Source organism: Neoarius graeffei, chromosome 14 (assembly GCF_027579695.1).
Source record: "Neoarius graeffei isolate fNeoGra1 chromosome 14, fNeoGra1.pri, whole genome shotgun sequence".
Lineage (NCBI taxonomy): Eukaryota > Metazoa > Chordata > Actinopteri > Siluriformes > Ariidae > Neoarius > Neoarius graeffei.
In genome coordinates, this window is record NC_083582.1 from 54,258,295 (window position 1) to 54,281,061 (window position 22,767).

The 22,767-nt window shown below is 42.1% G+C and overlaps 2 protein-coding genes across 19 annotated transcripts in view; one reads left to right on the plus strand and one right to left on the minus strand.

Moving 5' to 3' along the window:
- ndst2b (N-deacetylase/N-sulfotransferase (heparan glucosaminyl) 2b) overlaps positions 1–2,404 on the plus strand; it is a 116,777-nt gene extending 114,373 nt beyond the window's left edge. For all 6 annotated transcript variants that reach the window (XM_060940026.1, XM_060940028.1, XM_060940027.1 and 3 more), the window contains one exon: positions 366–2,404. In XM_060940026.1, the coding sequence (XP_060796009.1) occupies positions 366–491 (126 nt within the window). In that variant the 3' untranslated portion in view covers positions 492–2,404. The remainder of the gene's footprint in view (positions 1–365) is intronic.
- The window catches only part of camk2g1 (calcium/calmodulin-dependent protein kinase (CaM kinase) II gamma 1), a 179,247-nt gene continuing 158,682 nt past the window's right edge, over positions 2,203–22,767 (minus strand). For 2 of the 13 annotated variants that reach the window (XM_060940034.1, XM_060940032.1), the window contains 9 exons: positions 18,864–18,950; positions 16,028–16,072; positions 13,178–13,232; positions 11,987–12,091; positions 5,846–5,974; positions 5,470–5,545; positions 5,271–5,365; positions 4,899–5,147; positions 2,203–4,813 (listed from right to left, as the gene is read on the minus strand). In XM_060940034.1, the coding sequence (XP_060796017.1) occupies positions 4,915–5,147; positions 5,271–5,365; positions 5,470–5,545; positions 5,846–5,974; positions 11,987–12,091; positions 13,178–13,232; positions 16,028–16,072; positions 18,864–18,950 (825 nt within the window). In that variant the 3' untranslated portion in view covers positions 2,203–4,813; positions 4,899–4,914. The remainder of the gene's footprint in view (positions 4,814–4,898; positions 5,148–5,270; positions 5,366–5,469; positions 5,546–5,845; positions 5,975–11,986; positions 12,092–13,177; positions 13,233–16,027; positions 16,073–18,863; positions 18,951–22,767) is intronic. The other 11 variants (XM_060940037.1, XM_060940035.1, XM_060940038.1 and 8 more) reach the window with 6 other exon arrangements.

Genomic DNA, 22,767 nt, shown 5'->3' on the forward strand with positions numbered 1-22,767 from the left:
ATAAGAAAACGGGACTGCTTGAGAACTAGGGTCATGTAATAAATACAAGTTTTAATTACACTGGTAATTTATCATGTAGACTTATGGCTTTCTGGAAAGGGGGGAAAAAAAAAAAACTTGCTTGTAATTGTATTTATTCATTATTAAAATGTCGCAGCTTTAAACACAGGAATAGAACAGCAAGCGGCTCTACTCGGAAAGTAGAACAGAAACCTGGTACAGTGCAGGACACTCGCATCTCCATCTATTTATATCAAGATTTATTGCACACACCTTCTATCCCAAAATACACCTGTGCTAGAGAATCAGCATGTTTCATCGTTGCTGTGACCTGTTCTTCTTCATGTGCACGTGTTCGTGTGTAGTCTTGGACCTTTCTGTCGGAGCATTACCGAGAGCAGAATGTGGAGCTGCTGAGGCTGTTGAAGCGCTTGGGGCAGCCTCTGCCCAGCTGGCTCCGAGATGATCTCCACAACGCCGGCTGGAGCTGACACCAAGAAGCACAATGAGGAATAGAAGCCCACAGCGATCCCTGCTCCACCCCACAGCACACAAGGCTGTGTCACTGCAGGACAGAGGACATTCGATTCTCCCAGTGTCCCAACACACACACACACACACACACTCCAAGTCCAACCAGGACAAGTGGACACCTTCTGTGTGCGTGTGTGCGAGAGCTGAGCTCCAGCTTTAAAAGGGAGCTGAGAATCAGAGTTTGTACATTTTGACGAGGACTCTACACCTATTTAATAACCAAGATGAAGACATAAGAGCTAGTTAGTTGTATTTTGGATAACTGACAGAGAAGCTCATTAATTGCATTGTGGGAAATGGTGTTTCACAATGAATTTTTCAGCTAATGAGATGAGCATCTTAGAAACTTAGAAACACTTAGCAAAGTGGATGTGAAGAAATTCACAGGCTGGTCATAATGAGCTTTTTTTTTTTTTTTTTAATTCTGCCAAGCAGAGAAGTACTTGAGTGTGTGCCATCTAAGATTTCGGACGTTTGCTGATGTTTCAAATTGTCTTGATCTGTGAGCATCAGGATTAGATTCTGACTGTTTCACAACCAGCTTCATACCACTGAACTAAAACATTCCAGGGCCGGAGTCTATAAGGCCATTGCACTTTTCAGCGTTTTATTTTGGACTTTCAAAAGAAATGAAATAGGAGTGTTTGAACTATAAACCGAGTTGAGTTTTGGGATCAGTGATTGATTGATTGACTAGCATGTTTCCCAGCCTGATAAGTCGCAGGCAGCTACACGACCAACTCAATTAGCACATGAAAAAAAAAAAAAGTGTATGAAGAACGTTGAACCTGTGCTGATGACCAGATATGGTTTTGTTCCAGTGTTTAATGTAATGAGGTCAGCAGTGTTTCCGACGTGACTTGCCATCTCTAACCGCGCCAAACTAAACTGCTGGGTTCAAATGAGGTAACTTTGTGTTGTGTCTGAGAGTCGTACCAATGAGGGAGTCAGGGTGTGTGTGTGTGTGTGTGTGTGTGTGTGTGAGTGAGAGAGAGATTGCGTTTGTGCAAATAAGTGAAAGTCAGTTGCAGTGGCTGTACTGTGCATCAACACTAGTATATTCTGTTTTTTTTTTTTTTCTTGGGTCAAATTTAAATCAGGTAAAAATGCACATCTGCAAATAAATGCACACAATAAAGGCACTCAGGTGTGTCGGCTTCCAGTTCCTCCTGTTGTGTGTGGAGTGAAAGGAGACTGGATGCGTTCTCTGTGCTTTGCTTTATCAGATGGTACAGTAGGAGGAGCGCAGAGAGGAATAAGTTTGATTAATCACTTGCCGAAACGAGAGACTCAGGCTCCATGTTAGGGCTCTAGGCAGCAAGAGCAGCCCTTAAATAAGTCTGCTCCGTTCCTCTGGGAGCTACAGACAGTACACTATGTACTGACAGGTAGATGGAGGAAGCAAGCGTGTGTGTGAGAGAATATGAACGACTTGGGCAGCAACTGGAACGCTTCTTGGGCAGACGAATGCATCCTACTGCCACATAATTAAAAATAATTTATTCTTAAAAGTCCATTAATTGATTTGTATATGCCAGTACTTTAGTTCCTTAATTTTCATAAATGCTATTGGAAAACACTTGGCAGCAAATGCTGAAATGGCCTTTTTATTAGACATGCAGGTTTTAGTAATTACAAAAACACCAATGAAAATCTTGGAGCATTCAGTGGTTGTCAGTTGATGGTTTTATTAAATGTATGATCATGCAAAATCCAGCATTCATATACGTAGCCCGATAGTATACCATTACAATGCAGGAGATTTACTCAATGAGGGGAGCATACAAAGCTGAGTTATCGATTCCTTTTTTTTTTGTTTGTTATTACTTTTTCTTTTTTTTTCCTTTTTTTTTTTTTTTTAAAGATGGTACATCACCTATTCATCATCTCCAGATGGAGGGATTTTCATGTCAGAGATGCAACAAGAACAAATTTTTCCCATTTTAATCACACGGCGGAGAAAAGATTCACCAAGAAAAGAGAACATGCATAATCATCATATTAATTAAGCTGCATATTTGGACTTGCCTTGGATCGGATAAGAAAGCCAGAAGGTGCTGGCTCAGGGTTTTGTTCCCAGCTTTAGGAGGATGGACCTCTGTTCTAGAAATCTATCTAGCCTATCTCCGTTAATGTGTCCTCATTTTGTATTTTCTTTTCAGATTCTACAGAGTTAAAGTAACTGACAACATACAGAAAAATAGCCTCTCAACTGGTTTTTAAAAAATTTGAATACCAGGATAATTAAAAAAAAAAACAAAAACAAAACACTGACTTGCCCAAGCATAGAAGCAATTCTCTCAAAAACCAAAAGATAAAACAAGTGTCACTAAGAGGGCTTTGTGATGAAGGTGACACACACATACACACTCACGCGTGCAGAGTTACAGTGCTGATATGTACCAAAGCCCTACACATGTGCATATACACAGACTGAGAACTCTTCCGTCTTAGAAAATACACGATCGGCGAGTCGGCTTATGGGATGGATTTGTTTCAGAAAACGTCACGACACGCGGCTGTTTAGTAAAATCCTACTCAGATCTAGTGCGTGAACTGCAGTGTGGTGAAAAGGAACGCATTTTGAAAATAACGCCGGTCACCAAGATCAGAACAGGCCAATTGTGCTGCAATGATTTAGAACAGCCAGTGCCTTAAACCCTGTCTTTCTACTATATACATAGGACTCCAAGGAAATGCTGGAGGGATTAATAGGCATGCTGTGTGTGTGTGTGTGTGTGTGTGTGCGCGCAACACAGCATTAAGACATGAGTGCACAAACTCATCACCGGTGTGAACTACAAGTACAACACAGTTGTGTAAGACAGGGTGATGACAGACCACCATGAGGAGAACAGCACAAACATCCAACAAGGGTGTGATTGTGTGCATGTTCGAGATATGACTGGACCGGGGTTGTATCCACACCCACGTATGGCTGTCTTTCACGTGCAATTTTGACGCAAATAGACTAGTTCTCTCTCTGCACGCTAAAATTTCAATCGTATTTCCGTAAGATAGGCCGTGTGTGACTGCTACTGCTGCGCATTCTGATTTGGGAATGGGGTTTTGATCAGCACGTGTATGTGTGTGTGTTCCCTTTTTGCACATGGCTGTGTATGAAACAGAGCCTCTGTTCCCATGATTAAAGTCAAACTCTACAGCAGCACTACTGTACGTCTAGCGTTTAGTGCCAATTGTATAGCACTATGTCTGTTCACATGGGCTCTCAAACACTCTCCAATATGCACACAGTTCGAGGCAGACCGCTGCTACCTCCAGTAATAGAACAGTGGTGTGTTTAATCCCATGTCCATACAAACACATGCACATAAACACACGTTAAACAGAGTCTAATCATATGCTGCACCTTGACGGTGAACCTTATTTCACTTGATCTCATTTAAATATATATATTTGTATATCTTTACAAGTGTATTATGTTAAAAAGGTTTGAAAACTAACCATAAAAATGCACTGCTTAACACAAAATACTTCTTGATAATCAAAAACCAAAAAAAAAACCTTCCACATAAACACAGTAACACAGAATACTAAAACCCCAGAAGCACACAAACCTTCCCACAGACCTTAGTTTAAAAACAGAACAGAAAAAAAAAGCCAAGAAACACTCCTTTAAATGCTTAAAGACTACACTTTGGTGCTTCTTGATATGAAGTACGCCTATACGCTCCAGAATTTTAGGACATTCTTGATTCGTGGGCATGTTTCCTTAATTCTCTAAATAATTTGTATCCCAACTCCACAAAAGAAAAAAAAAGTGTACGATCTGGAGGATTTACATTACACCTATTTAAACTTCAGCCTTGAATTAAAGGAGAAGATTTTTTATCTCGTGTATCGACCCTCCCCCTTTACGCCCCAGTTGCATTTTAATTGCATATCAATGCCTTACAAACGCCATTGTAGCTTCTAGCAATTTTTTACAATATACAGTATAGTCATGAACTCATAGATCAGTACTTACAACACCTTCTGGACATCTTTAATGGGCAAAAAAAAGATGATTCCATGGGAAAAGACTAGACAGCACCCCCGTGTGGGCATCATATGCATGCACCGTCCCGTGGGCGGGGCCAAAGCCGCAGCCAGATCCTAGTGGTCAAAGGTTGGACAGGTAAGGTGGTGTTGACAGTTGGACTGGATGTTATCGGATTTCTTCAATAGCGTGTCTGTAACTTGCTGTCATCCTTCCGGCCTCTACATGCCCATCCGGCCACAAAGAACCAACACTCCCATCGTTAGGAATCCAGGCAACCTGCAACAAAACCACGAAGAATTATAAAGCTCCGGTCGGAGGTGCATTTCACTGGGTGGAACGTGATGCGAGTGAGTGTGCATGCCTTTGCCCTGCAAGCTTCACTGTAAGGGTGCAGCTGGTGCTCCTGAGCAGTGGAAGTGCACATTGAGCCACTTAGCATCACGACGGTGCCACACGCGCGTCTCCTCGGACTGGCAGGTACGCGGGCGGCCCTGACTGTCGATGTACTGCGTCAGGCGGATGTAGGCGATACACGCTGCATCCTCTCCAATCAGGTGCACGTGGGGGTTCAGGATCGTGGTGTGCACTGGCTTATTGTTCTTACTCAACACTAGATCAGGCACAACCATTTTCACATATGAGGCAATGAAAATGATGAAAGCTGATTTTTTTTTTCCCATTTATAGCTACCAACTTAAAAAAAAAGATAGAATTATGAAATATTCAAACTTACAGTTCTCAAAGTAAAACTTGTGGAAATCCATCCCTTCCACCAGGTTACCCAGAGCTTCAGGCTCAAATGAAGTCAAGCCAGGGTCACAGATTCTCCTAAAAGACATTTAAACACTTTCTATTCCTCAAATTTGCACAATACTGTCAGACGTCACGTCTGTTCGGGATTGTATGAGTCACTGGGTTCGTGTCTCACTTACGTGTAAGCCTCAAAGTCTCCATTGTTCACAGCCTCGATTAGCTGCTCAGTGATCTTGATAATCTCTTGCTTACGAGCTACATAGCAAATAAGAAAAGGGGAAAAAAAAAAAGAAGGAATGAAGAGGGATTTTGAACGCGTCTCATGACAAAAGTCACTGGTAACTCAGCGTTCCACTATAGCTTGGAGATTGTGTGTGTATACAGTACATGTGAATTAGTACATGTGTACAAATCCTGCTTTTTAAAAATTCTGTTGCCTCTTTAACATGAGTCAGTCTCTTCTCCTCGTATGACAGAAGTAGTCCTACACCCTCAGTGTGTCAACAGGCATACTCTGTACATGTACGTCTGTCCTGAACCATCTGAAGCACTTACACTGGGCTGTGGTCACACTCCTGCCCCCCTGAGCTGAGGCATGAGGAACAGACTGAGCACGCTCTAACTCTGGGCACGAGGCATGTCCTGAACTGTTCCACGCCATGCGCTTTATGTCATGCACCACAGCTGCAACACACAACATGGACCACAACGCCACTCTGGTGACAGCACAGGATATGCAAAGGACCCGCGCCCACATTGGTTATAACATGCAAAATCAGCAGCAGGCCAAAGCATTTAATAGAATGTAGTCTGCCTCGGGTTACTGCAAGCCATGTGACACAGGACACCAAATACTCCATCATTAGAAGCACACAGTACAAAGCAATGCATTATTAATCCACCATAGCCAAAGGCGCTTACAGATCATGAACAACAGAACAAATCAGTGGAGAAAAACATAAAAGGTTAATGAAAATTCTGAATAAAGCTTAATTATAAAAAGTGAAAAACAGGAGATTGGGGGGGGGGGGGGGGGGGGGGGATACAGCATGATAAGACTGCACAATATTCATATTTGTTTTTACAAACACCGATATTGCAGATGCACTCTGACAGACCTCTGACGTTCCAGATACGTTTTCTGTCTGTTCTGACAAATTTCATTGTGGCGTTGGTAAGGCCATTAAAAAAAAACAAAACAAACAAAAAAAAAAACACACCAACGTTTAAATGAATGCAGGCCATTTTTCAACTGTTATGCATCAACAGTTTCCTTCACATTTTGCAAGGGATTTCAATCACACTGTATTGTATAATCGATCAATATCGTGCAGCCCATATGTGAATGGCGACGTCTTGGTAACACAGCAGAAGGAGGAAGTTCTTTAATCAGCTTTCTTACTTATTAAAGGCAATAAAATAATAAAAAAAAAAGTTAAATTTACACCAAAAAAAAAGGACAGAAAAGGGAAAAAATTGAAAGGATAAGACTGGAGGATGGAGAATGTGTTATATACTTCTAGTACAATTTGCTTTAAATATGTAATCTTTGCTGCTCTGCTGCATACAGTTCAATTCAATTCAATTCAACTCAACTCAATTCAATTCGTAGAGTGCTTTTGGCAATATACACTAAATCAGCCATAAAATTAAAAACACTGACCGGTGAAGTGAATTACATTGATTTATATTGTTACAATGGCACCTGTCAAGGGGTGGGATATATTAGGCAGCAAGAGAACAGTCAGTTCTCGAAGTTGATGTGTTGGAAGCAGGAAAAATGGGCAAGCATAAGAATCTGAGCGACTTTGACAAGGGCCAAATTGTGATGGCTGAATGACTGGGTCTGAGGTGGTGTTTACATTAGACCGTACCAGCGGATCATCAGATTAACGTTTTTAAAACGATTCGCGTGCACACAGCAACGGCAATACACGATTCGCGTGCACACAGCAATGCCAATACACGGATACGCTAATCACATGACTAATTAGACGGCACGCAAGTTGAAATGTGTCAGTGCGGCTCAGCGCTTCCTCCTCAGCGGCTGCGCTCCAAATCACTCCGCCCTGAACAGCGAGTGCCCTCTGGAGGGTGGGCACTCCGGCCCTGCGCAGCTCACAGAGCGCGCGAGTGAAGCGCATGAGCAGTGATTCGGGACTGAGCCGCTGTGTGTGTGATCCCAGTGCATATCGGGCATGCGCAAGTCACTCACCACTTGCAAGTGGAAGGATGGCGAGCCTAAAGACAATCATAACTACACAATGGGCAGTATTTGCATCTTACCATGAACAACATTAAGAATGACAAAGCAAAGCATTATATTCATACTTTTATACTCTTTAATGAAAAACAAAAAGGTGATACAAGGCGGAAACAATAGCAGGAAGTGAAGTCCGCGCCGTTTTTCAGCAGTCGCGTCACATGACCAACGTGGCATGAACAACGCCAGCGAATCAGGAAGGTGGATGTCACAGTGACGTTGTCCAATGACGACGTCAGCTAGAGCTCAGCACAGCGTTTCCTCGTATCTCAATGTTTACACAGCACCGGATCAGATAGAACTGGGTTGAATACGTGGGCCCTGGCGGATTCAAGTTGTTCCGCCTGTGGAGTCGTTTCCCGGTGTTTTAACGTGAACGGACAGTGCATCCACGACGAAAACGAGACGGATACGGTCTAATGTAAACACCACCTGAGCATCTCCAAAATGGCACATCTTATAGGATGTTCCGGTATGCAGTGGTTAGTGCCTACCAAAAGGGGTCCAAGGAAGGACAACTGGTGAACCGGCGACATGGTCATGGGTGTCCATATGGTCCAATCCTACAGAAGAGCGACTGTAGTACAAACCGCTGAAGAAGTTAACGCTGTCTAAAACAGAAAGGTGACAGCATTAACTTTTTCAGTGGTTTGTGCTACAGCAACTCTTCTGTGGGATTGGACCATATGGACTAGCATTCATTCCCTATGCAAATCAATGAGTCTTTGACACCCATGACCCTGTCTCTGGTTCACTGGTTGTCCTTCCTTGGACCCCTTTTGGTCGGTAATAACCACTGAATACCGGGAACATCCTACAAGATGTGCCATTTTGGAGACGCTCAGACCCAGTCATCCAGCCATCACAATTTGGCCCTTGTCAAAGTCGCTCAGATCCTTACGCTTGCCTATTCTTCCTGCTTCCAACACATCAACTTCAAGAACTGACTGTTCTCTTGCTGCCAAATATATCCCACCCCTTGACAGCTGCAATTGTAACAACATAAATCAATGTACACTACTGTTCAAAAGTTTGGGGTCACTTTGAAATGTCCTTATTTTTGAAAGAAAAGCACTGTTCTTTTCAATGAAGATCACTTTAAACTAATCAGAAATCCACTCTATACATTGCTAATGTGGTAAATGACTATTCTAGCTGCAAATGTCTGGTTTTTGGTGCAATATCTCCATAGGTGTATAGAGGCCCATTTCCAGCAACTCTCACTCCAGTGTTCTAATGGTACAATGTGTTTGCTCATTGCCTCAGAAGGCTAATGGAGGATTAGAAAACCCTTGTTAGCACAGCTGAAAACAGTTGAGCTCTTTAGAGAAGCTATAAAACTGACCTTCCTTTGAGCAGATTGAGTTTCTGGAGCATCACATTTGTGGGGTCGATTAAATGCTCAAAATGGCCAGAAAAATGGCTTGACTACATTTTCTATTCATTTTACAACTTATGGTGGTAAATAAAAGTGTGACTTTTCATGGAAAACACAAAATTGTCTGGGTGACCCCAAACTTTTGAAGGGTAGCGTAATTCACTTTACCGGTCAGTGTTTTTAACTTTATGGCTGATCGGTGTACAATGTCAGAAAGTAGCTTTACATAAATCCACATGTACTCAATTTTTCAGCTGAGCTTGAATGAAATCTCAATATTTTGTTCTATTTGTTTGGAGGTGTAGAAACTACAGGCTTCCCTGAACTGAACTATTTATCTCGCAGGTTAAGCAGGACCATCTCAGACACTTTGACAGGATGTTTCAGATTATAAGCTGAACTGATCTGTATCCAGTGTGCTACTGCAGGTAGCTACGCAACAATTTGATCAAAGCGTGATATTCACAGTTTGAGGAAGTCACACTTACCACACTAGCAAGGTTTTTGATATATTTATGCAGACTGTTTTTAAAATCACCTCATTTAATAAACTGGCTCTATACACAACGTGATCTTTGCTGGAAACCTAGAAAAAATTTTAAAAACTAAATAAAATACTTTCACGTTGTTTTGGTGAAATGCATTTTTGATTTCTTGAGGTAAAATAATAATGTCTTTACTGCATAAGATAAATACATCCTATGTTACAATGAAAATATGAAACTAAAAAGGGCAGAAAAATACAGAATAATAAAAAATACAAAACCTAAGTACAAAATAATTCATAAATACAAAAAGTAATACTACATGAGATCAATGATTTTATATATATATTAGTGCTGTCAAAAATGTCGCGTTATTAACGCGTTAACTTGACTCAATTTTAACGGCGATAATTTTTTTTTATCGCGAGATTAACGCTCTGTGACATGATGCAGGTTTTTCATAAGCTTTTGAAACTGCCAGGAACTTGGAACAGAGACTTTGCTTAGAAAAACGATAGCAGCTAGACCGTAATGCCCCGCACAGCCAGAGTCCTCTGCCCTCTTCCCCCAAAGAACCAGCGCGGGCAGGGCGCGCTAGTAGAGATGAGATTTATGGCTCTTTGATGGGATCCGCATCTTTGTGATTCATTCTTTGAAAAGAGCCGTTCAAAAGACTGGCTCATTTGGCTCTTTTTAAATATTTATTCAGTTTTAAGAAGACAGCGTCTAAAGAAGCCAGATCCCTCTGAACTGTAAACTCGATGCTATCCCAGAAATCCTTCCTGTAATATGCAAATTTGGCCGCCTCTGACTGGACAGCGCGACGCATCAACAGGCAGAAAGTGTAAAAGTACAAAATGTGTTCAGTGAGCTGAAACAGTAAAGATCAGATTCAATGCAATATTTATCAACGAACAACTTAAAGTTAATATAATAGTGTACTTTATATTATAATCAAGCATGTCAAGCCTACCGTCACTGTGTAACCTCTCTCTCGGATTAGAGTTGTAGACTAACTCAAGCAGTAGATCACTTCACTCATGGTTCTCTTGCTAGCCTCGGGACGAAGAGCCACGGTGCTCAGCTTAGGTTTCACTTTGTAGTGGCTGTGTCAAGACATGTTATGCTTTGCAATAAAAAAAAACATTGGTACAAAACAAGCCCATTCACTTTTTTATGCTGGTAAGAGAATTAGAATGTTTTATCATGTGACAAAAATGTGCGATTAAATTGCGATTAATCGCGAGTTAACTATGACAGTCGCGACATTAATCGCGATTAAATATTTTAATTGCTTGACAGCACTATATATATATATATATATATATATATATATATATATATATATATATATATATATAAAAAACTTCTAATGAAAAACCAAGTTGTATCTAAAAATTAGGCGGAGACGTATCTAAAAATATGTCAGAGGCAGAAAAAAATAAATAAATCGGACGTCTTTTTTAGCTGATTGCCGTATCATCAGATGGTTTTCCCAGACCGCCACACATTTTTATCTCCAATGCCAAGTTTCTTCAGTTTGATGCTAATAAACCTTTCTAGAACGGTCACGCAACTGGAATTTTTAATTTTGCTTTTCTTTTGTCTGTAATTCTACTGTAAGCCTTGAAGCATTCAATCATGAATTCAATCATGGTTTAAAAAAAATAAGTCACTAAGTTCTTATTATGCAAAATGATTAAAGTCTAGAAATAAAGATATGCCACTCTGCCCTTTTGTCTCATACTCACCACTTTATCTTAAACCCCAAAAGGCAACAAAGATTTCCATTTTAACTTCACGGATCCAGTATTTACACTGAGCACTAATTGTAAAGCTCCGAGGCTTTCAAGACTATCGTATGAAGAAAATGTTCCTTAAAACTATGTAGTTATGTCACATAGAAACGTAAACAAGCATCCGTATTATAACAAATACCTCCTACCTGTAAATGGTCTTGTTTTCCTCTTTCTACAGAGGCAAAGAGTTGAGTTTCAGAGTAAAAAGATGGTGTGTTGGAGATCATAATGCATTATTGATACTCTAAAGATGAATTTGATTCGCTTAAAGCAGCACTAAACAGCACAGGCAGAGTGACATCACATCAACCATGAAGACAAGCAACTTAAAGTGCTACCCTGTGGCAAAAATACACGGCAGACAGCCATACACAGTCATAGATCTGTCTAAAAAGGGTGCGAATGGGGTACAAGGTGCCTGAAGGAAGAGAAGCTCTGACTTCTGAGTGAAGTCAAACAGGAAAAATAGCTATGGGCTCGAAAATCATCCAGTGAAGCAGGTAAGGACAAAAGGAAAAGAGAGATCACAGATGTTCAAAAAAGAGGTCGAAGGAGCAGAGGAGACCGAAGGGGCCTAAAATAAAAAGTAAAAGAAGAGCACAACAAACAGCCTGAATCGAGAGGGAACTGATCGGTGGAGATGGAGTGGCTGCAAATGCTCCGAGTAGTCACTGGACGACTACGCACACTGACCACAGGGGTGGAAAAAGTCTGGAGGATTAGAGGAAAGGGGCAAAAGATGCCGCATGGCAGCAGAGGATTGTGACTTACTGGCTGGTGGACACTGTGGTGATGCCACCAGAGCGGGCGGCTCGTCCCCGGCACTGCACTGACTCATCACCGCACTGTCACTGCTGGCCCCCTGAGCACTCTCCACTGGCATGGCCCCAAAACCAGCGCAACGCACACCACCGGGGGAAAAACACACCAACACACACTCACTCTGCTGCATGATTATCAATATTACAGCAACATTATGTTCATCAGGTGCAGCTGGAGGAGGATGCGTCTAGATAAAATGGTTCTATTAATTCAGCCTTGGCCTAATAACGACACACAGACGGTCTAAATAGCCAATGGGACTCCATGGCAATCGCATCAGCGTATCCGCCTCTATGCACAGCTCGCTCTATCAGCGTGAGCTAGCACTACTGAAGTCACGGCGTCTAGCTGGCTGTGGCATGATGCAGCAATGTTAGTAATCACAGCCATGAACCCGGTGAAACCTTTCCTTGAGCCTCCTCTCCAATTTCCTGTCCTCATCACCTCAATCATGCCACTGATATGGCTGAGAAGATAAGATGCTCTTCAGGTTAGAGGTAACTAAGGAGAGGAAATGAGGGAAGGAAGCCTCGGCAGTGGAGTTTTAGCCTTTGCAGAGAACCATGACCAAGTTCTTACAAAGCATGCTAATAAAGGGTCACACCAGCTAACAGATTCAAGAACACACACACACACACACACCCATCCATTTACCATATACATACAGACGGATAGAGAAAACCCTCCCACAAAAAAGCAGACAGAAATGCAGATGATTTGTACGAGTGTATAAACTCAATCAAGTTTCCATGAGATATTACTTCTCACAAAGCTGATTTATTCACTAGTGCCACAATCATGCGTATCAGCATTCCTTATGCATTAATGCACATTTTGATCTACCTTCACAATACTTACTTTCATCTCTCTCCTGTCTGCCCAGTTATATAGCTTCATTTTACTTAATGCGTCAGTTATGCATGACAACCGTGTGATCGTTTAACTCAGAAATAAACTGCTTTATTACAGGCTTTTAGGGCTAACCATCAGTGTGTGTGACAAATTAACCGTTTCAAATGGATACGGTGGTGATGGAACGGCTTGACAAGGAGAGAGATTCCTAATATTACAACATCACTGATCATCATGAGGCCACAGTCCTGGAGGCATGCCGAAAAGAGGAGAGGAAGGGTTGTGTACCTTTCCTACCTTTCATATCCTCTTCCTCGTTGGTGTTGCAGCTCTCCATGGAGCCCTGCGGACAGTCGTTGACAGAGAAAAGATCCCAAGAACCAAACAGAGTAGGCAACATTAGAACATGAAATTTACAAGATGGTAACATCCTAGTGTGTGCAAAGGTCCTTTTCCTCCTAAAACATGCCACTGACTCCCATATTGAACAATTTTTCCACAAAATCGAATCGTACATGAGCTGATACTACGCACTATGTGCCTCGTCGGCTATCAGCTCATGTACGACGAGACTGAGTGGAATAATGTTTTATTCTATCCACATTCACTGGATTTTGAGAAACAGAGCAGTTTTATTTTTTAGCAAATTCAATAAATAAAAATTTTATACAGGGGCGGCACGGTGGTGTAGTGGTTAGCGCTGTCGCCTCACAGCAAGAAGGTCCTGGGTTCGAGCCCCGGGGCCGGCGAGGGCTCTTCTGTGTGGAGTTTGCATGTTCTCCCCGTGTCCACGTGGGTTTCCTCCGGGTGCTCCGGTTTCCCCCACAGTCCAAAGACATGCAGGTTAGGTTAACTGGTGACTCTAAATTGACCGTAGGTGTGAGTGTGAATGGTTGTCTGTGTCTATGTGTCAGCCCTGTGATGACCTGGCGACTTGTCCAGGGTGTACCCCGCCTTTCGCCCGTAGTCAGCTGGGATAGGCTCCAGTTTGCCTGCGACCCTGTAGAAGGATAAAGCGGCTAGAGATAATGAGATGAGATGAGAAAAACTTTATACAAAATGTCCGACAAAATAATTTCCACTTTGGCGGACTTCTGAAAAACCTATCCATGGCGGCACGAGTTGACTTTAGTGTTTTGTTTTTGAAGAAAGTGCCGTCTTGCTGAGGTATAGAATAGAGCCCTGCACTCCCGCGGGAGTCCCGCGGGACCCGACGCAAAGCAGTGCGGCACGGGACAAATTTTTAAAGCTCATTGCAGGCGCAGGCGGGAGTGCACAATGCGGGAGCGGGCGGGAGAGGTGATAAGCTGCAGTCCCGCTAACTAAAAACGTGTTTAAAATAAAATTTATAAATTATTAATTTATGTCTATCGTATATAATTTGTGCTGGATATTTTATTTGGCATTAATAAAAACATTTTAAGATGCCTAAATTTGCGGATGTGGTCTAATCTCGCGTATGTTTCCGATTCCTTTCCGCTCTTCCGTGTTTGAGATCTCCGATCATGGCAGAAGAGCAGAGCTCCTCTAGTGAAGCTCACAGTGCTTCAGAAGTAAGTGCTGCTTTAAAAAGAGGTACATTTACCGTTAAAAAGTCAAGAGTCCTGAAATCAGACATTTGGAAGTCGTTCTCACTCGTGTACGACGCAGAGGGAAATCAGCTGCCCTTTGCTTGTTGTGATAAGTGCCAAAAGGTTCTGACATACAACGGCCATAAATCAGGTACATCAGGCCTGAATCGCCATGCAAGTAGGGGGCGTGGCACCATCACGCTGTCTTTAAATTATATTAATTTCTTATAGGCCTACTTGTATTTCCTAGAATGTAAATGTGAGGAGTGACATATAAGCTATGTGCAATGTACAATATTCTTAATATCCACTGTAGATTTTGGTAGGTGTGTTGGGCATCTCTGTAAAGCCTCAGCTGCGCATGCCGCCTGGCAACGCGCACGCTCGCTACGTGCGCTAGGTGAAGGATCGGTCAGTGGAGAGCTCAGCTAAGCTCAGCATGTTTAATTCCCCAAGCCAATGACAAGAACTTTCGTGAGAAATAACGCGAACGTCTGCATCATGCGGGATTTGTGGGCGGGAGCGGGACAAAGTATGGCAGGCGCGGGCGGGAGCGGGACTGAAAATCATAATTCTTTGCGGGAGCGGGACTGCACAATGCAGGAGTGGGCGGGAGCGAGACTGAAAATTCTGTCCCACGCAGACCTCTAGTATAGAATAGCTTTAGACATAAATTTAATTCTTCCTTGGACATTTCAGTTATGTAATTTTCAAACTTCTTTGAGCTTTTAAACCTCATCTCATCTCATCTCATTATCTCTAGCCGCTTTATCCTGTTCTACAGGGTCGCAGGCAAGCTGGAGCCTATCCCAGCTGACTACGAGCGAAAGGCGGGGTACACCCTGGACAAGTCGCCAGGTCATCACAGGGCTGACACATAGACACAGACAACCATTCACACTCACATTCACACCTACGGTCAATTTAGAGTCACCAGTTAACCTAACCTGCATGTCTTTGGACTGTGGGGGAAACCGGAACACCCGGAGGAAACCCACGTGGACACGGGGAGAACATGCAAACTCCGCACAGAAAGGCCCTCGCCAGCCACGGGGCTCGAACCCGGACCTTCTTGCTGTGAGGCGACAGTGCTAACCACTACACCACCGTGCCGCCCAGCTTTTAAACCAGTCTAAAAAATTTCCAACAAATTTTAATTCTTAAAGATGAAGAATGTAAGCAAACCAGCAAAATAACAGGAGCAATTTGTGAAAAATGCAATAATAATAATAATAATAATAATAATAATAATAATTCTGGGGAAAAAAAAAGAACAAAACATTCTCACCATCAAATACTTTCATTCCATAATTTTCTTGCTTGTTTTTGCATTTTGGGGGTTTTGTTTTCAAGTAGTTTTTAATTTCGTCCTCGGTTGGTTCAGCAAAACGCTCTACCATTTTGTTTTTCTCTACTCACGGCATATGAGCTGATTGGCTCCTCTACTACTAGGCCATCAGAGCGCACGATTGCTTATATCCAGTGAATGTGGACAGAATAATAAAACTTATCCTTTCACTTATTCCCTGCTCCACAGTGGTGAAACATATCCACCAGAAGGACTAACCTTGGTACCATCTGCTGGGTTGTGCACTACTGTAGTCTGTGGCTCCTGTAGGATTTACAACAGGAAAGAACAATTATAACTTTGTCACCTTTTACCAAAAAGATAAACGCATAATACAATTAAACACCGATGACGACGACATGCCTTTATTGTCCAGAATAGAATGCATGCTCACAAGACAAACTAAGTAATGGTGATGCAACACCTGCATGGTGAATGAGCTTTTATATCACATTTATAAAAACATGACAGATTTTTAAAGACTGCATTCCAAAACCAATACAAGAAAAGAATCAACTCCTTCTTGCATGGAATGTCACTGTACCGTGCAAGACTTACATTTTTTCCCCCCCGCTAAAGCCTGCTCTAATAAATATGTTGTATGTTTCAGCCCTACCGCGAGCTGGCCTAGTGGTTAGCATGTCCGCCTCTCGACCGTGAGTTCTACTCACAGTCGGGTCATAACAAAGACCATCATAAAAATGGTACCTACTGCTATCTGGCAAGGCATGCTGCAATACAGATGTGAATAGGGAAGTCAAACTCTCGTGGTTACCAGAGGACTAACCCCCCACCCCACCGTAACCCTAGCTGTATAACCGAGAGGCCGAGGGCTATGGAAACGGAGATCAGCGCCGCACCCATGCGCCTCAAAGAGCTGGTTAGTACTGGGACAGGAAACTGCCTGGGAAGACCAGATTCTGGTGTGGAAGGGACTTTGATGTTTCAGCCCTGACTATCTGTTGTCAGTCCTGCGACGGTGTTCAGCAGACCTCTAGTGAGCGAGAGGTTAATGGTGTGCTTTAATGGTGCACGTTGGAGGTCCCAGGATTTCACTGCTCAGCTCTCTGGGCAGCATGTACAAGCACAGACCATTTCAAGTGTCAATTCGCGCTCTTCTGCCTGACCCTGCAGGGTGCACTGCTCTCATCTCATGTTTGCTTTCTAGCAGGGAAACTGCATTCACTGAAAGGTGGTTTATGTTCCTTCAGCCTCTTCTAGCCCCAAATTAACCTTTCTGGTGACAGCACACCGTGAACTTTATCCTCTTCTTCATTTATCTATCTGACAGAAAACTTCCATTACACACCAATTCCCAGTGAGCCTGGCGATGGAGGAGATTTGCTACAGGACACGGAGTGACCACATCATGTGAAAACTTTGGAAGTCAGAAGTAAATACACATGGGGATATTTACTTAAGAGTCATCCAAAGGTAGCGTTGAGGACTTATTACTGAATCAGACATAAAACTGATTTGCACAAAGCAGTGCAGGCGCACAAAAGCTTGTGCACTCTTTTAGGGTACTTTTTTTTTTTTAAGGTGTGTGTAAACCCTAAAATCAAGAAATCCAGATAAGGTGGATATGCAAATTGGAAATGCATCCACACCTCCACACCCTCCCCTGATAAACCAGTGCTGTATTTGCATATTAGAATGTGATTGGCTCTTACATTTTATGACGACAATAATACGGAGTAACTCATTCTCCAGGTGCCCTTGTTTCCTTATCAAATGTGTCAAAACTGCAGCGGTGACCGTTACTGCACGTTTGCAATACAGTCCTGAAACAACACTTTAAAGGGGTACCAAATATAATATATACAGTTGCTGATGTGACAAAGTAACGTATTCTTAAGTATTCTATCAAATGTATATACTAGAAAACAACGAAATATCTTGGTAATTGTAAATATAATAGTCGGTACGCTAAACGGCACAAGAGTCGCCATTTTTAAAAGACCGTGACATCAGCCCTACCCACTGCGCTAGGAGAGAAGCGTGTAATCATGGCGTCGGGCGCATCAAGTGAAAGCTCTGTCGAATCATACGAAGAGATCCCGCAAGACACACTGCAAGCAGGCTATGGCTTAGAAGGGTACCAGTTTGAACCTAGGAGAGGTACTCTCGACTCCGGTGATGAAGAAAGAAGAGAAGAAAGCTCGGATGACGGCGAGGATGAGACTGATGCTGACCATGGGCATGGCGAGCGTGGGGCAGAGCGTCTGCGTGCAGGTGACATGGCGTGGTGCTCGTGCGGAAAATGTAACGTGGAGTTGCTCACGAGTCCAGCAGAATTTATTTGCTGCAATGAGATAGGCGCCACCCGTGGACTTGCGAAATCGTCGCAAGAGGCAGAAACAGGTATTTATTATGTATTATTACACCCGAAAGCAACACACTGTGGCATTGTGTAGCCGATCACTTACAATTCATCCTACTTTCCGATTCACACGTGCTAGTCCCAACCTCAATGAGCCAACACAACTGGGCACATACATACGTCATGAGTGTTACGCAGAGAAAACGAACGTGCATTCTGATTGGATAAAATTAATATCATGGCGGGCTGTTCAAACTGCGGAAATAGTTTGCTCGAGCTACTTTCAAAACACGATAACTTTCCAACCTTAGAACAAAAAACTTTTGTAAGTCTTGAATAAGGTTGGTTAATGTGTGTTTTATTGTTATATTTACTCTATATATTGCCCTCTGTTCCCCTTTAATTATCCAACTTCTAGATGTGGCTTAAAAAAAAAATAAAATCCGTGTATGGATTAGTTAGAACGAGTGAGCTAAGCTGCCATGCGAGCTTATACCCATATGGTCTACATCGGGGTGAGAAGAGAATAGGAGGACATGAGAAGCCATACCAAACCAAGCTTAAATACTGGCATGCTTACAAAAGAAATGAACACCACAAAAATGTACAGCAGGATTGCATAACAGGATGCAGGTGGACCTAAAACAAACTAACATTTGGATGATCTATGGACATCTACAGCACAGCACACTGGGAATAAGCCGAAGGGCTGTTAAATGCAGATTAAGGTACCATTGGTGTAGAGGAGGCCATGTTGCTCTCCTTCAGGGCACTCACTACAGCACTCACTACACTGTTTTTAGTGTTGTTTGTCTGGGGCTGCAGCAGAGAGGAGACATACAACAGTTTCCCATTCAGACTGATGGAGGACATGGGATATGATGGTCATGGGATATAATGCACACTGAATTATTACACTGACAGGGGCATGTGTTACTAAACTTTTTGATGAACATCCTGTGTGGGCAAAAAGTATATTTAGAACCGTAAACGTAGGCAATACCGGCCGTGTATTCTTAAAATGAGGGAAGAATAAACATAACCATAAAAACGTTACACTGATCGAATCATCAGTCCGTAAAATATTATTTATATCCTATATGCATATAGGATTTTAATCATCCTCCATTACAACTAGTTTTAAATCTGTAAAAGTCTTAAAATGTTTACAGGAATTTTTTTTGTTCGTATACGAGGTGGTCTGGGAAAATCTGTCAGATGTTCTTGTGCCTGAATTCTAACAATAAACAAAAACAACCAAATAAAACAGCTTCTTGATACTTTTGTCGCATAACTATCCAGTTTAGCAAATGCGGAGATAAAAAGTCAGTGTGTCTGATGAGGCCCGGTGCCACAGTACTGACGAGTGCTCTGAGAGCACAGTATCCCTCGCTGGCAACTCTGCCATAACTCTGGTAAAACGCGACTGAATTGAACGAAATTGCAATATGCGTATTACCGACATACACCAAAGAATCCTGTCAAGTTTGGTGAAATTCTTCCATAAATTGTAAGAGGAGTTGATTTCAGAAGAACGTACACCCTCATGAAATTGTCAAAGTACAAGTTATTTAATCAAGGGTCAAAACTCTGGTAAAATTTTCACAAACAAAATTAAATCGCAATATGCGCGTTACCGTCATATAACAAGGCCTTTTGCCAAGCTTCGAGAAATTAGTCCAAAAATTATGAGAGGAGTTGATGTCAGGACGCAAGCACACCTTCATGAAACTGTAAAAGCACAAGGTTGTTAATCAAGGGCCACAACTCTGGTAAAATGCGACCGAATTGAACAAAATAACAATACGCGTACTACCGGCATATAACAAGGCCTTCAGGTTTCGTGAAATTCCTCCAAAAATTGTGAGAGGAGTTGATTTCAGAAGGAAAACACACTCATGAAATTGTCCAAGTATAATTTTGTTAATCAAGGGCTGTACAGTAACTCTGGTAAAATGTGACCCAATTTAACGAAATTACAATATACGTAGTCCGATATATAACAATGCCTTTTACCAAGTTTCATGAAAGTCCTCCACAAATTGTGAGAGGAGTTGATTTCAGGAGGTGAGCACCCATCCAGGGACGGACGGACGGACGGAAATCGCCACAACCTAATCCCCCTTCGGGCTTTTCGGCCAGCAGGGGATAATAACTATAACTACAACTATAACAATAACTATAAATAAAACGGTCCCCTTCAGTTTATGCGGTTGGTGCTCACACCAGACCGATAACGATACCTATAGCCCAGGCCTGGGTTTACCCGCATCAGTGAGATTGCTTCTGGAGCGATTTTTCCAGGCCTGGACCCGATCCGATAAAACATCTGACCAATCAGGTAACTGTTTACATGTGACATTGTCTGAGCATGTGCCATTTTCCCCGGGCATCTTTGTACATCCTTGTTGCATCATGAAGTCATGGAATATGGATTCACGGAAAAGAAAAAAAATATATAATACAAAGCACGAATCTTTTATTCACAGATATGTGATTTTCTGTGAAATATCACTAGTAAATTAATAAACATATAAATGCAGGTAAGATATTTTAAATTATGAACTTCGGCAGTCAAAACATTTAATTGTTTTAGATTTCTTAATTTTTTATCCGTGATGCATCATCCGTATGAAATCGGTAAGCAATCTGTAATAGACTGAAACGTCCGTGACCAATCCATAAATGATTAGCATCTGTGATGCAGCCGTATTAAAATCTGTAACCACTCCGTATTTTGCATCCTTTATTATTATATTTCCGCAGTCCGTGACCTATCCGTATTTTGTCAACCACCAGAGTGTGTGCATGAGTTGTTTTGAAGTCCAAGCTGTACAGTATGACCCGGAATAATGTGCTACTACTTGGAAAAACTTCCATGACTATTCCTAAGTTACAGTGGTGCTTGAAAAAGTTTGTGAACCCTTTAGAATTTTCTATATTTCTGCATAAATATGACCTAAAACATCATCAGATTTTCACACAAGTCCTAAAAGTAGATAAAGAGAACCCAGTTAAACAAATGAGACAAAAATATTATACTTGGTCATTTATTTATTGAGGAAAATGATCCAATATTACATATCTGTGAGTGGCAAAAGTATGTGAACCTTTGCTTTCAGTATCTGGTGTGACCCCCTTGTGCAGCAATAACTGCAGCTAAACGTTCCCGGTAACTGTTGATCAGTCCTGCACACCGGCTTGGAGGAATTTTAGCCCGTTCCTCCGTACAGAACAGCTTCAACTCTGGGATGTTGGTGGGTTTCCTCACATGAACTGCTCGCTTCAGGTCCTTCCACAACATTTCGACTGGATTAAGGTCAGGACTTTGACTTGGCCATTCCAAAAGATTAACTTTATTCTTCTTTAACCATTCTTTGGTAGAACGACTTGTGTGCTTAGGGTCGTTGTCTGGCTGCATGACCCACTTTCTCTTGAGATTCAGTTCATGGACAGATGTCCTGACATTTTCCTTTAGAATTCGCTGCTATAATTCAGAATTCATTGTTCCATCAATGATGGCAAGCCGCCCTGGCCCAGATACAGCAAAACAGGCCCAAACCATGATACTACCTCCACCATGTTTCACAGATGGGATAAGGTTCTTATGCTGGAATGCAATGTTTTCCTTTCACCAAACATAACGCTTATCATTTAAACCATAATGTTCTATTTTGGTCTCATCTGTCCACAAAATATTTTTCCAATAGCCTTCTGGCTTGTCCACGTGATCTTTATAAAACTGGTGATGAGCAGCAATGTTCTTTTTGGAGAGCAGTGGCTTTCTCCTTGCAACCCTGCCATGCACACCATTGTTGTTCAGTGTTCTCCTGATGGTGGACTCATGAATATTAACATTAGCCAATGTGAGAGAGGCCTTCAGTTGCTTAGAAGTTACCCTGGGGTCCTTTGTGACCTCGCCGACTATTACACGCCTTGCTCTTGGAGTGATCTTTGTTGGTCGACCACTCCTCGGGAGGGTAACAATGGTCTTGAATTTCCTCCATTTGTACACAATCTGTCTGACTGTGGATTGGTGGAGTCCAAACTCTTGAGATGGTTTTGTAACCTTTTCCAGCCTGATGAGCATCAACAATGCTTTTTCTGAGGTCCTCAGAAATCTCCTTTGTTCGTGCCATGATACACTTCCACAAACGTGTTGTGAAGATCAGACTTTGATAGATCCCTGTTCTTTAAATAAAACAGGGTGCCCACTCACACCTGATTGTCATCCCATTGATTGAAAACACCCGACTCTAATTTCACCTTCAAATTAACTGCTAATCCGAGAGGTTCACATACTTTTGCCACTCACAGCTATGTAATTTTGGATGATTTTCCTCAATAAATAAATGACCAAGTATAATATTTTGTCTCGTTTGTTTAACGGGGTTCTCTTTATCTACTTTTAGGACTTGTGTGAAAATCTGATGATGTTTTAGGTCATATTTATGCAGAAATATAGAACATTCTAAAGGGTTCACAAACTTTCAAGCACCACTGTACATGCATTTATTTCCCTGAGTGTCAGGACCAAGCGATATTATAGTCGGGATTATAGTTGTGGTGTGACTGCTCCAGACTGGAACTAAATTCAGGCATAGGTATAGTCATAGTTGTAGTTATTGGTGTTGTG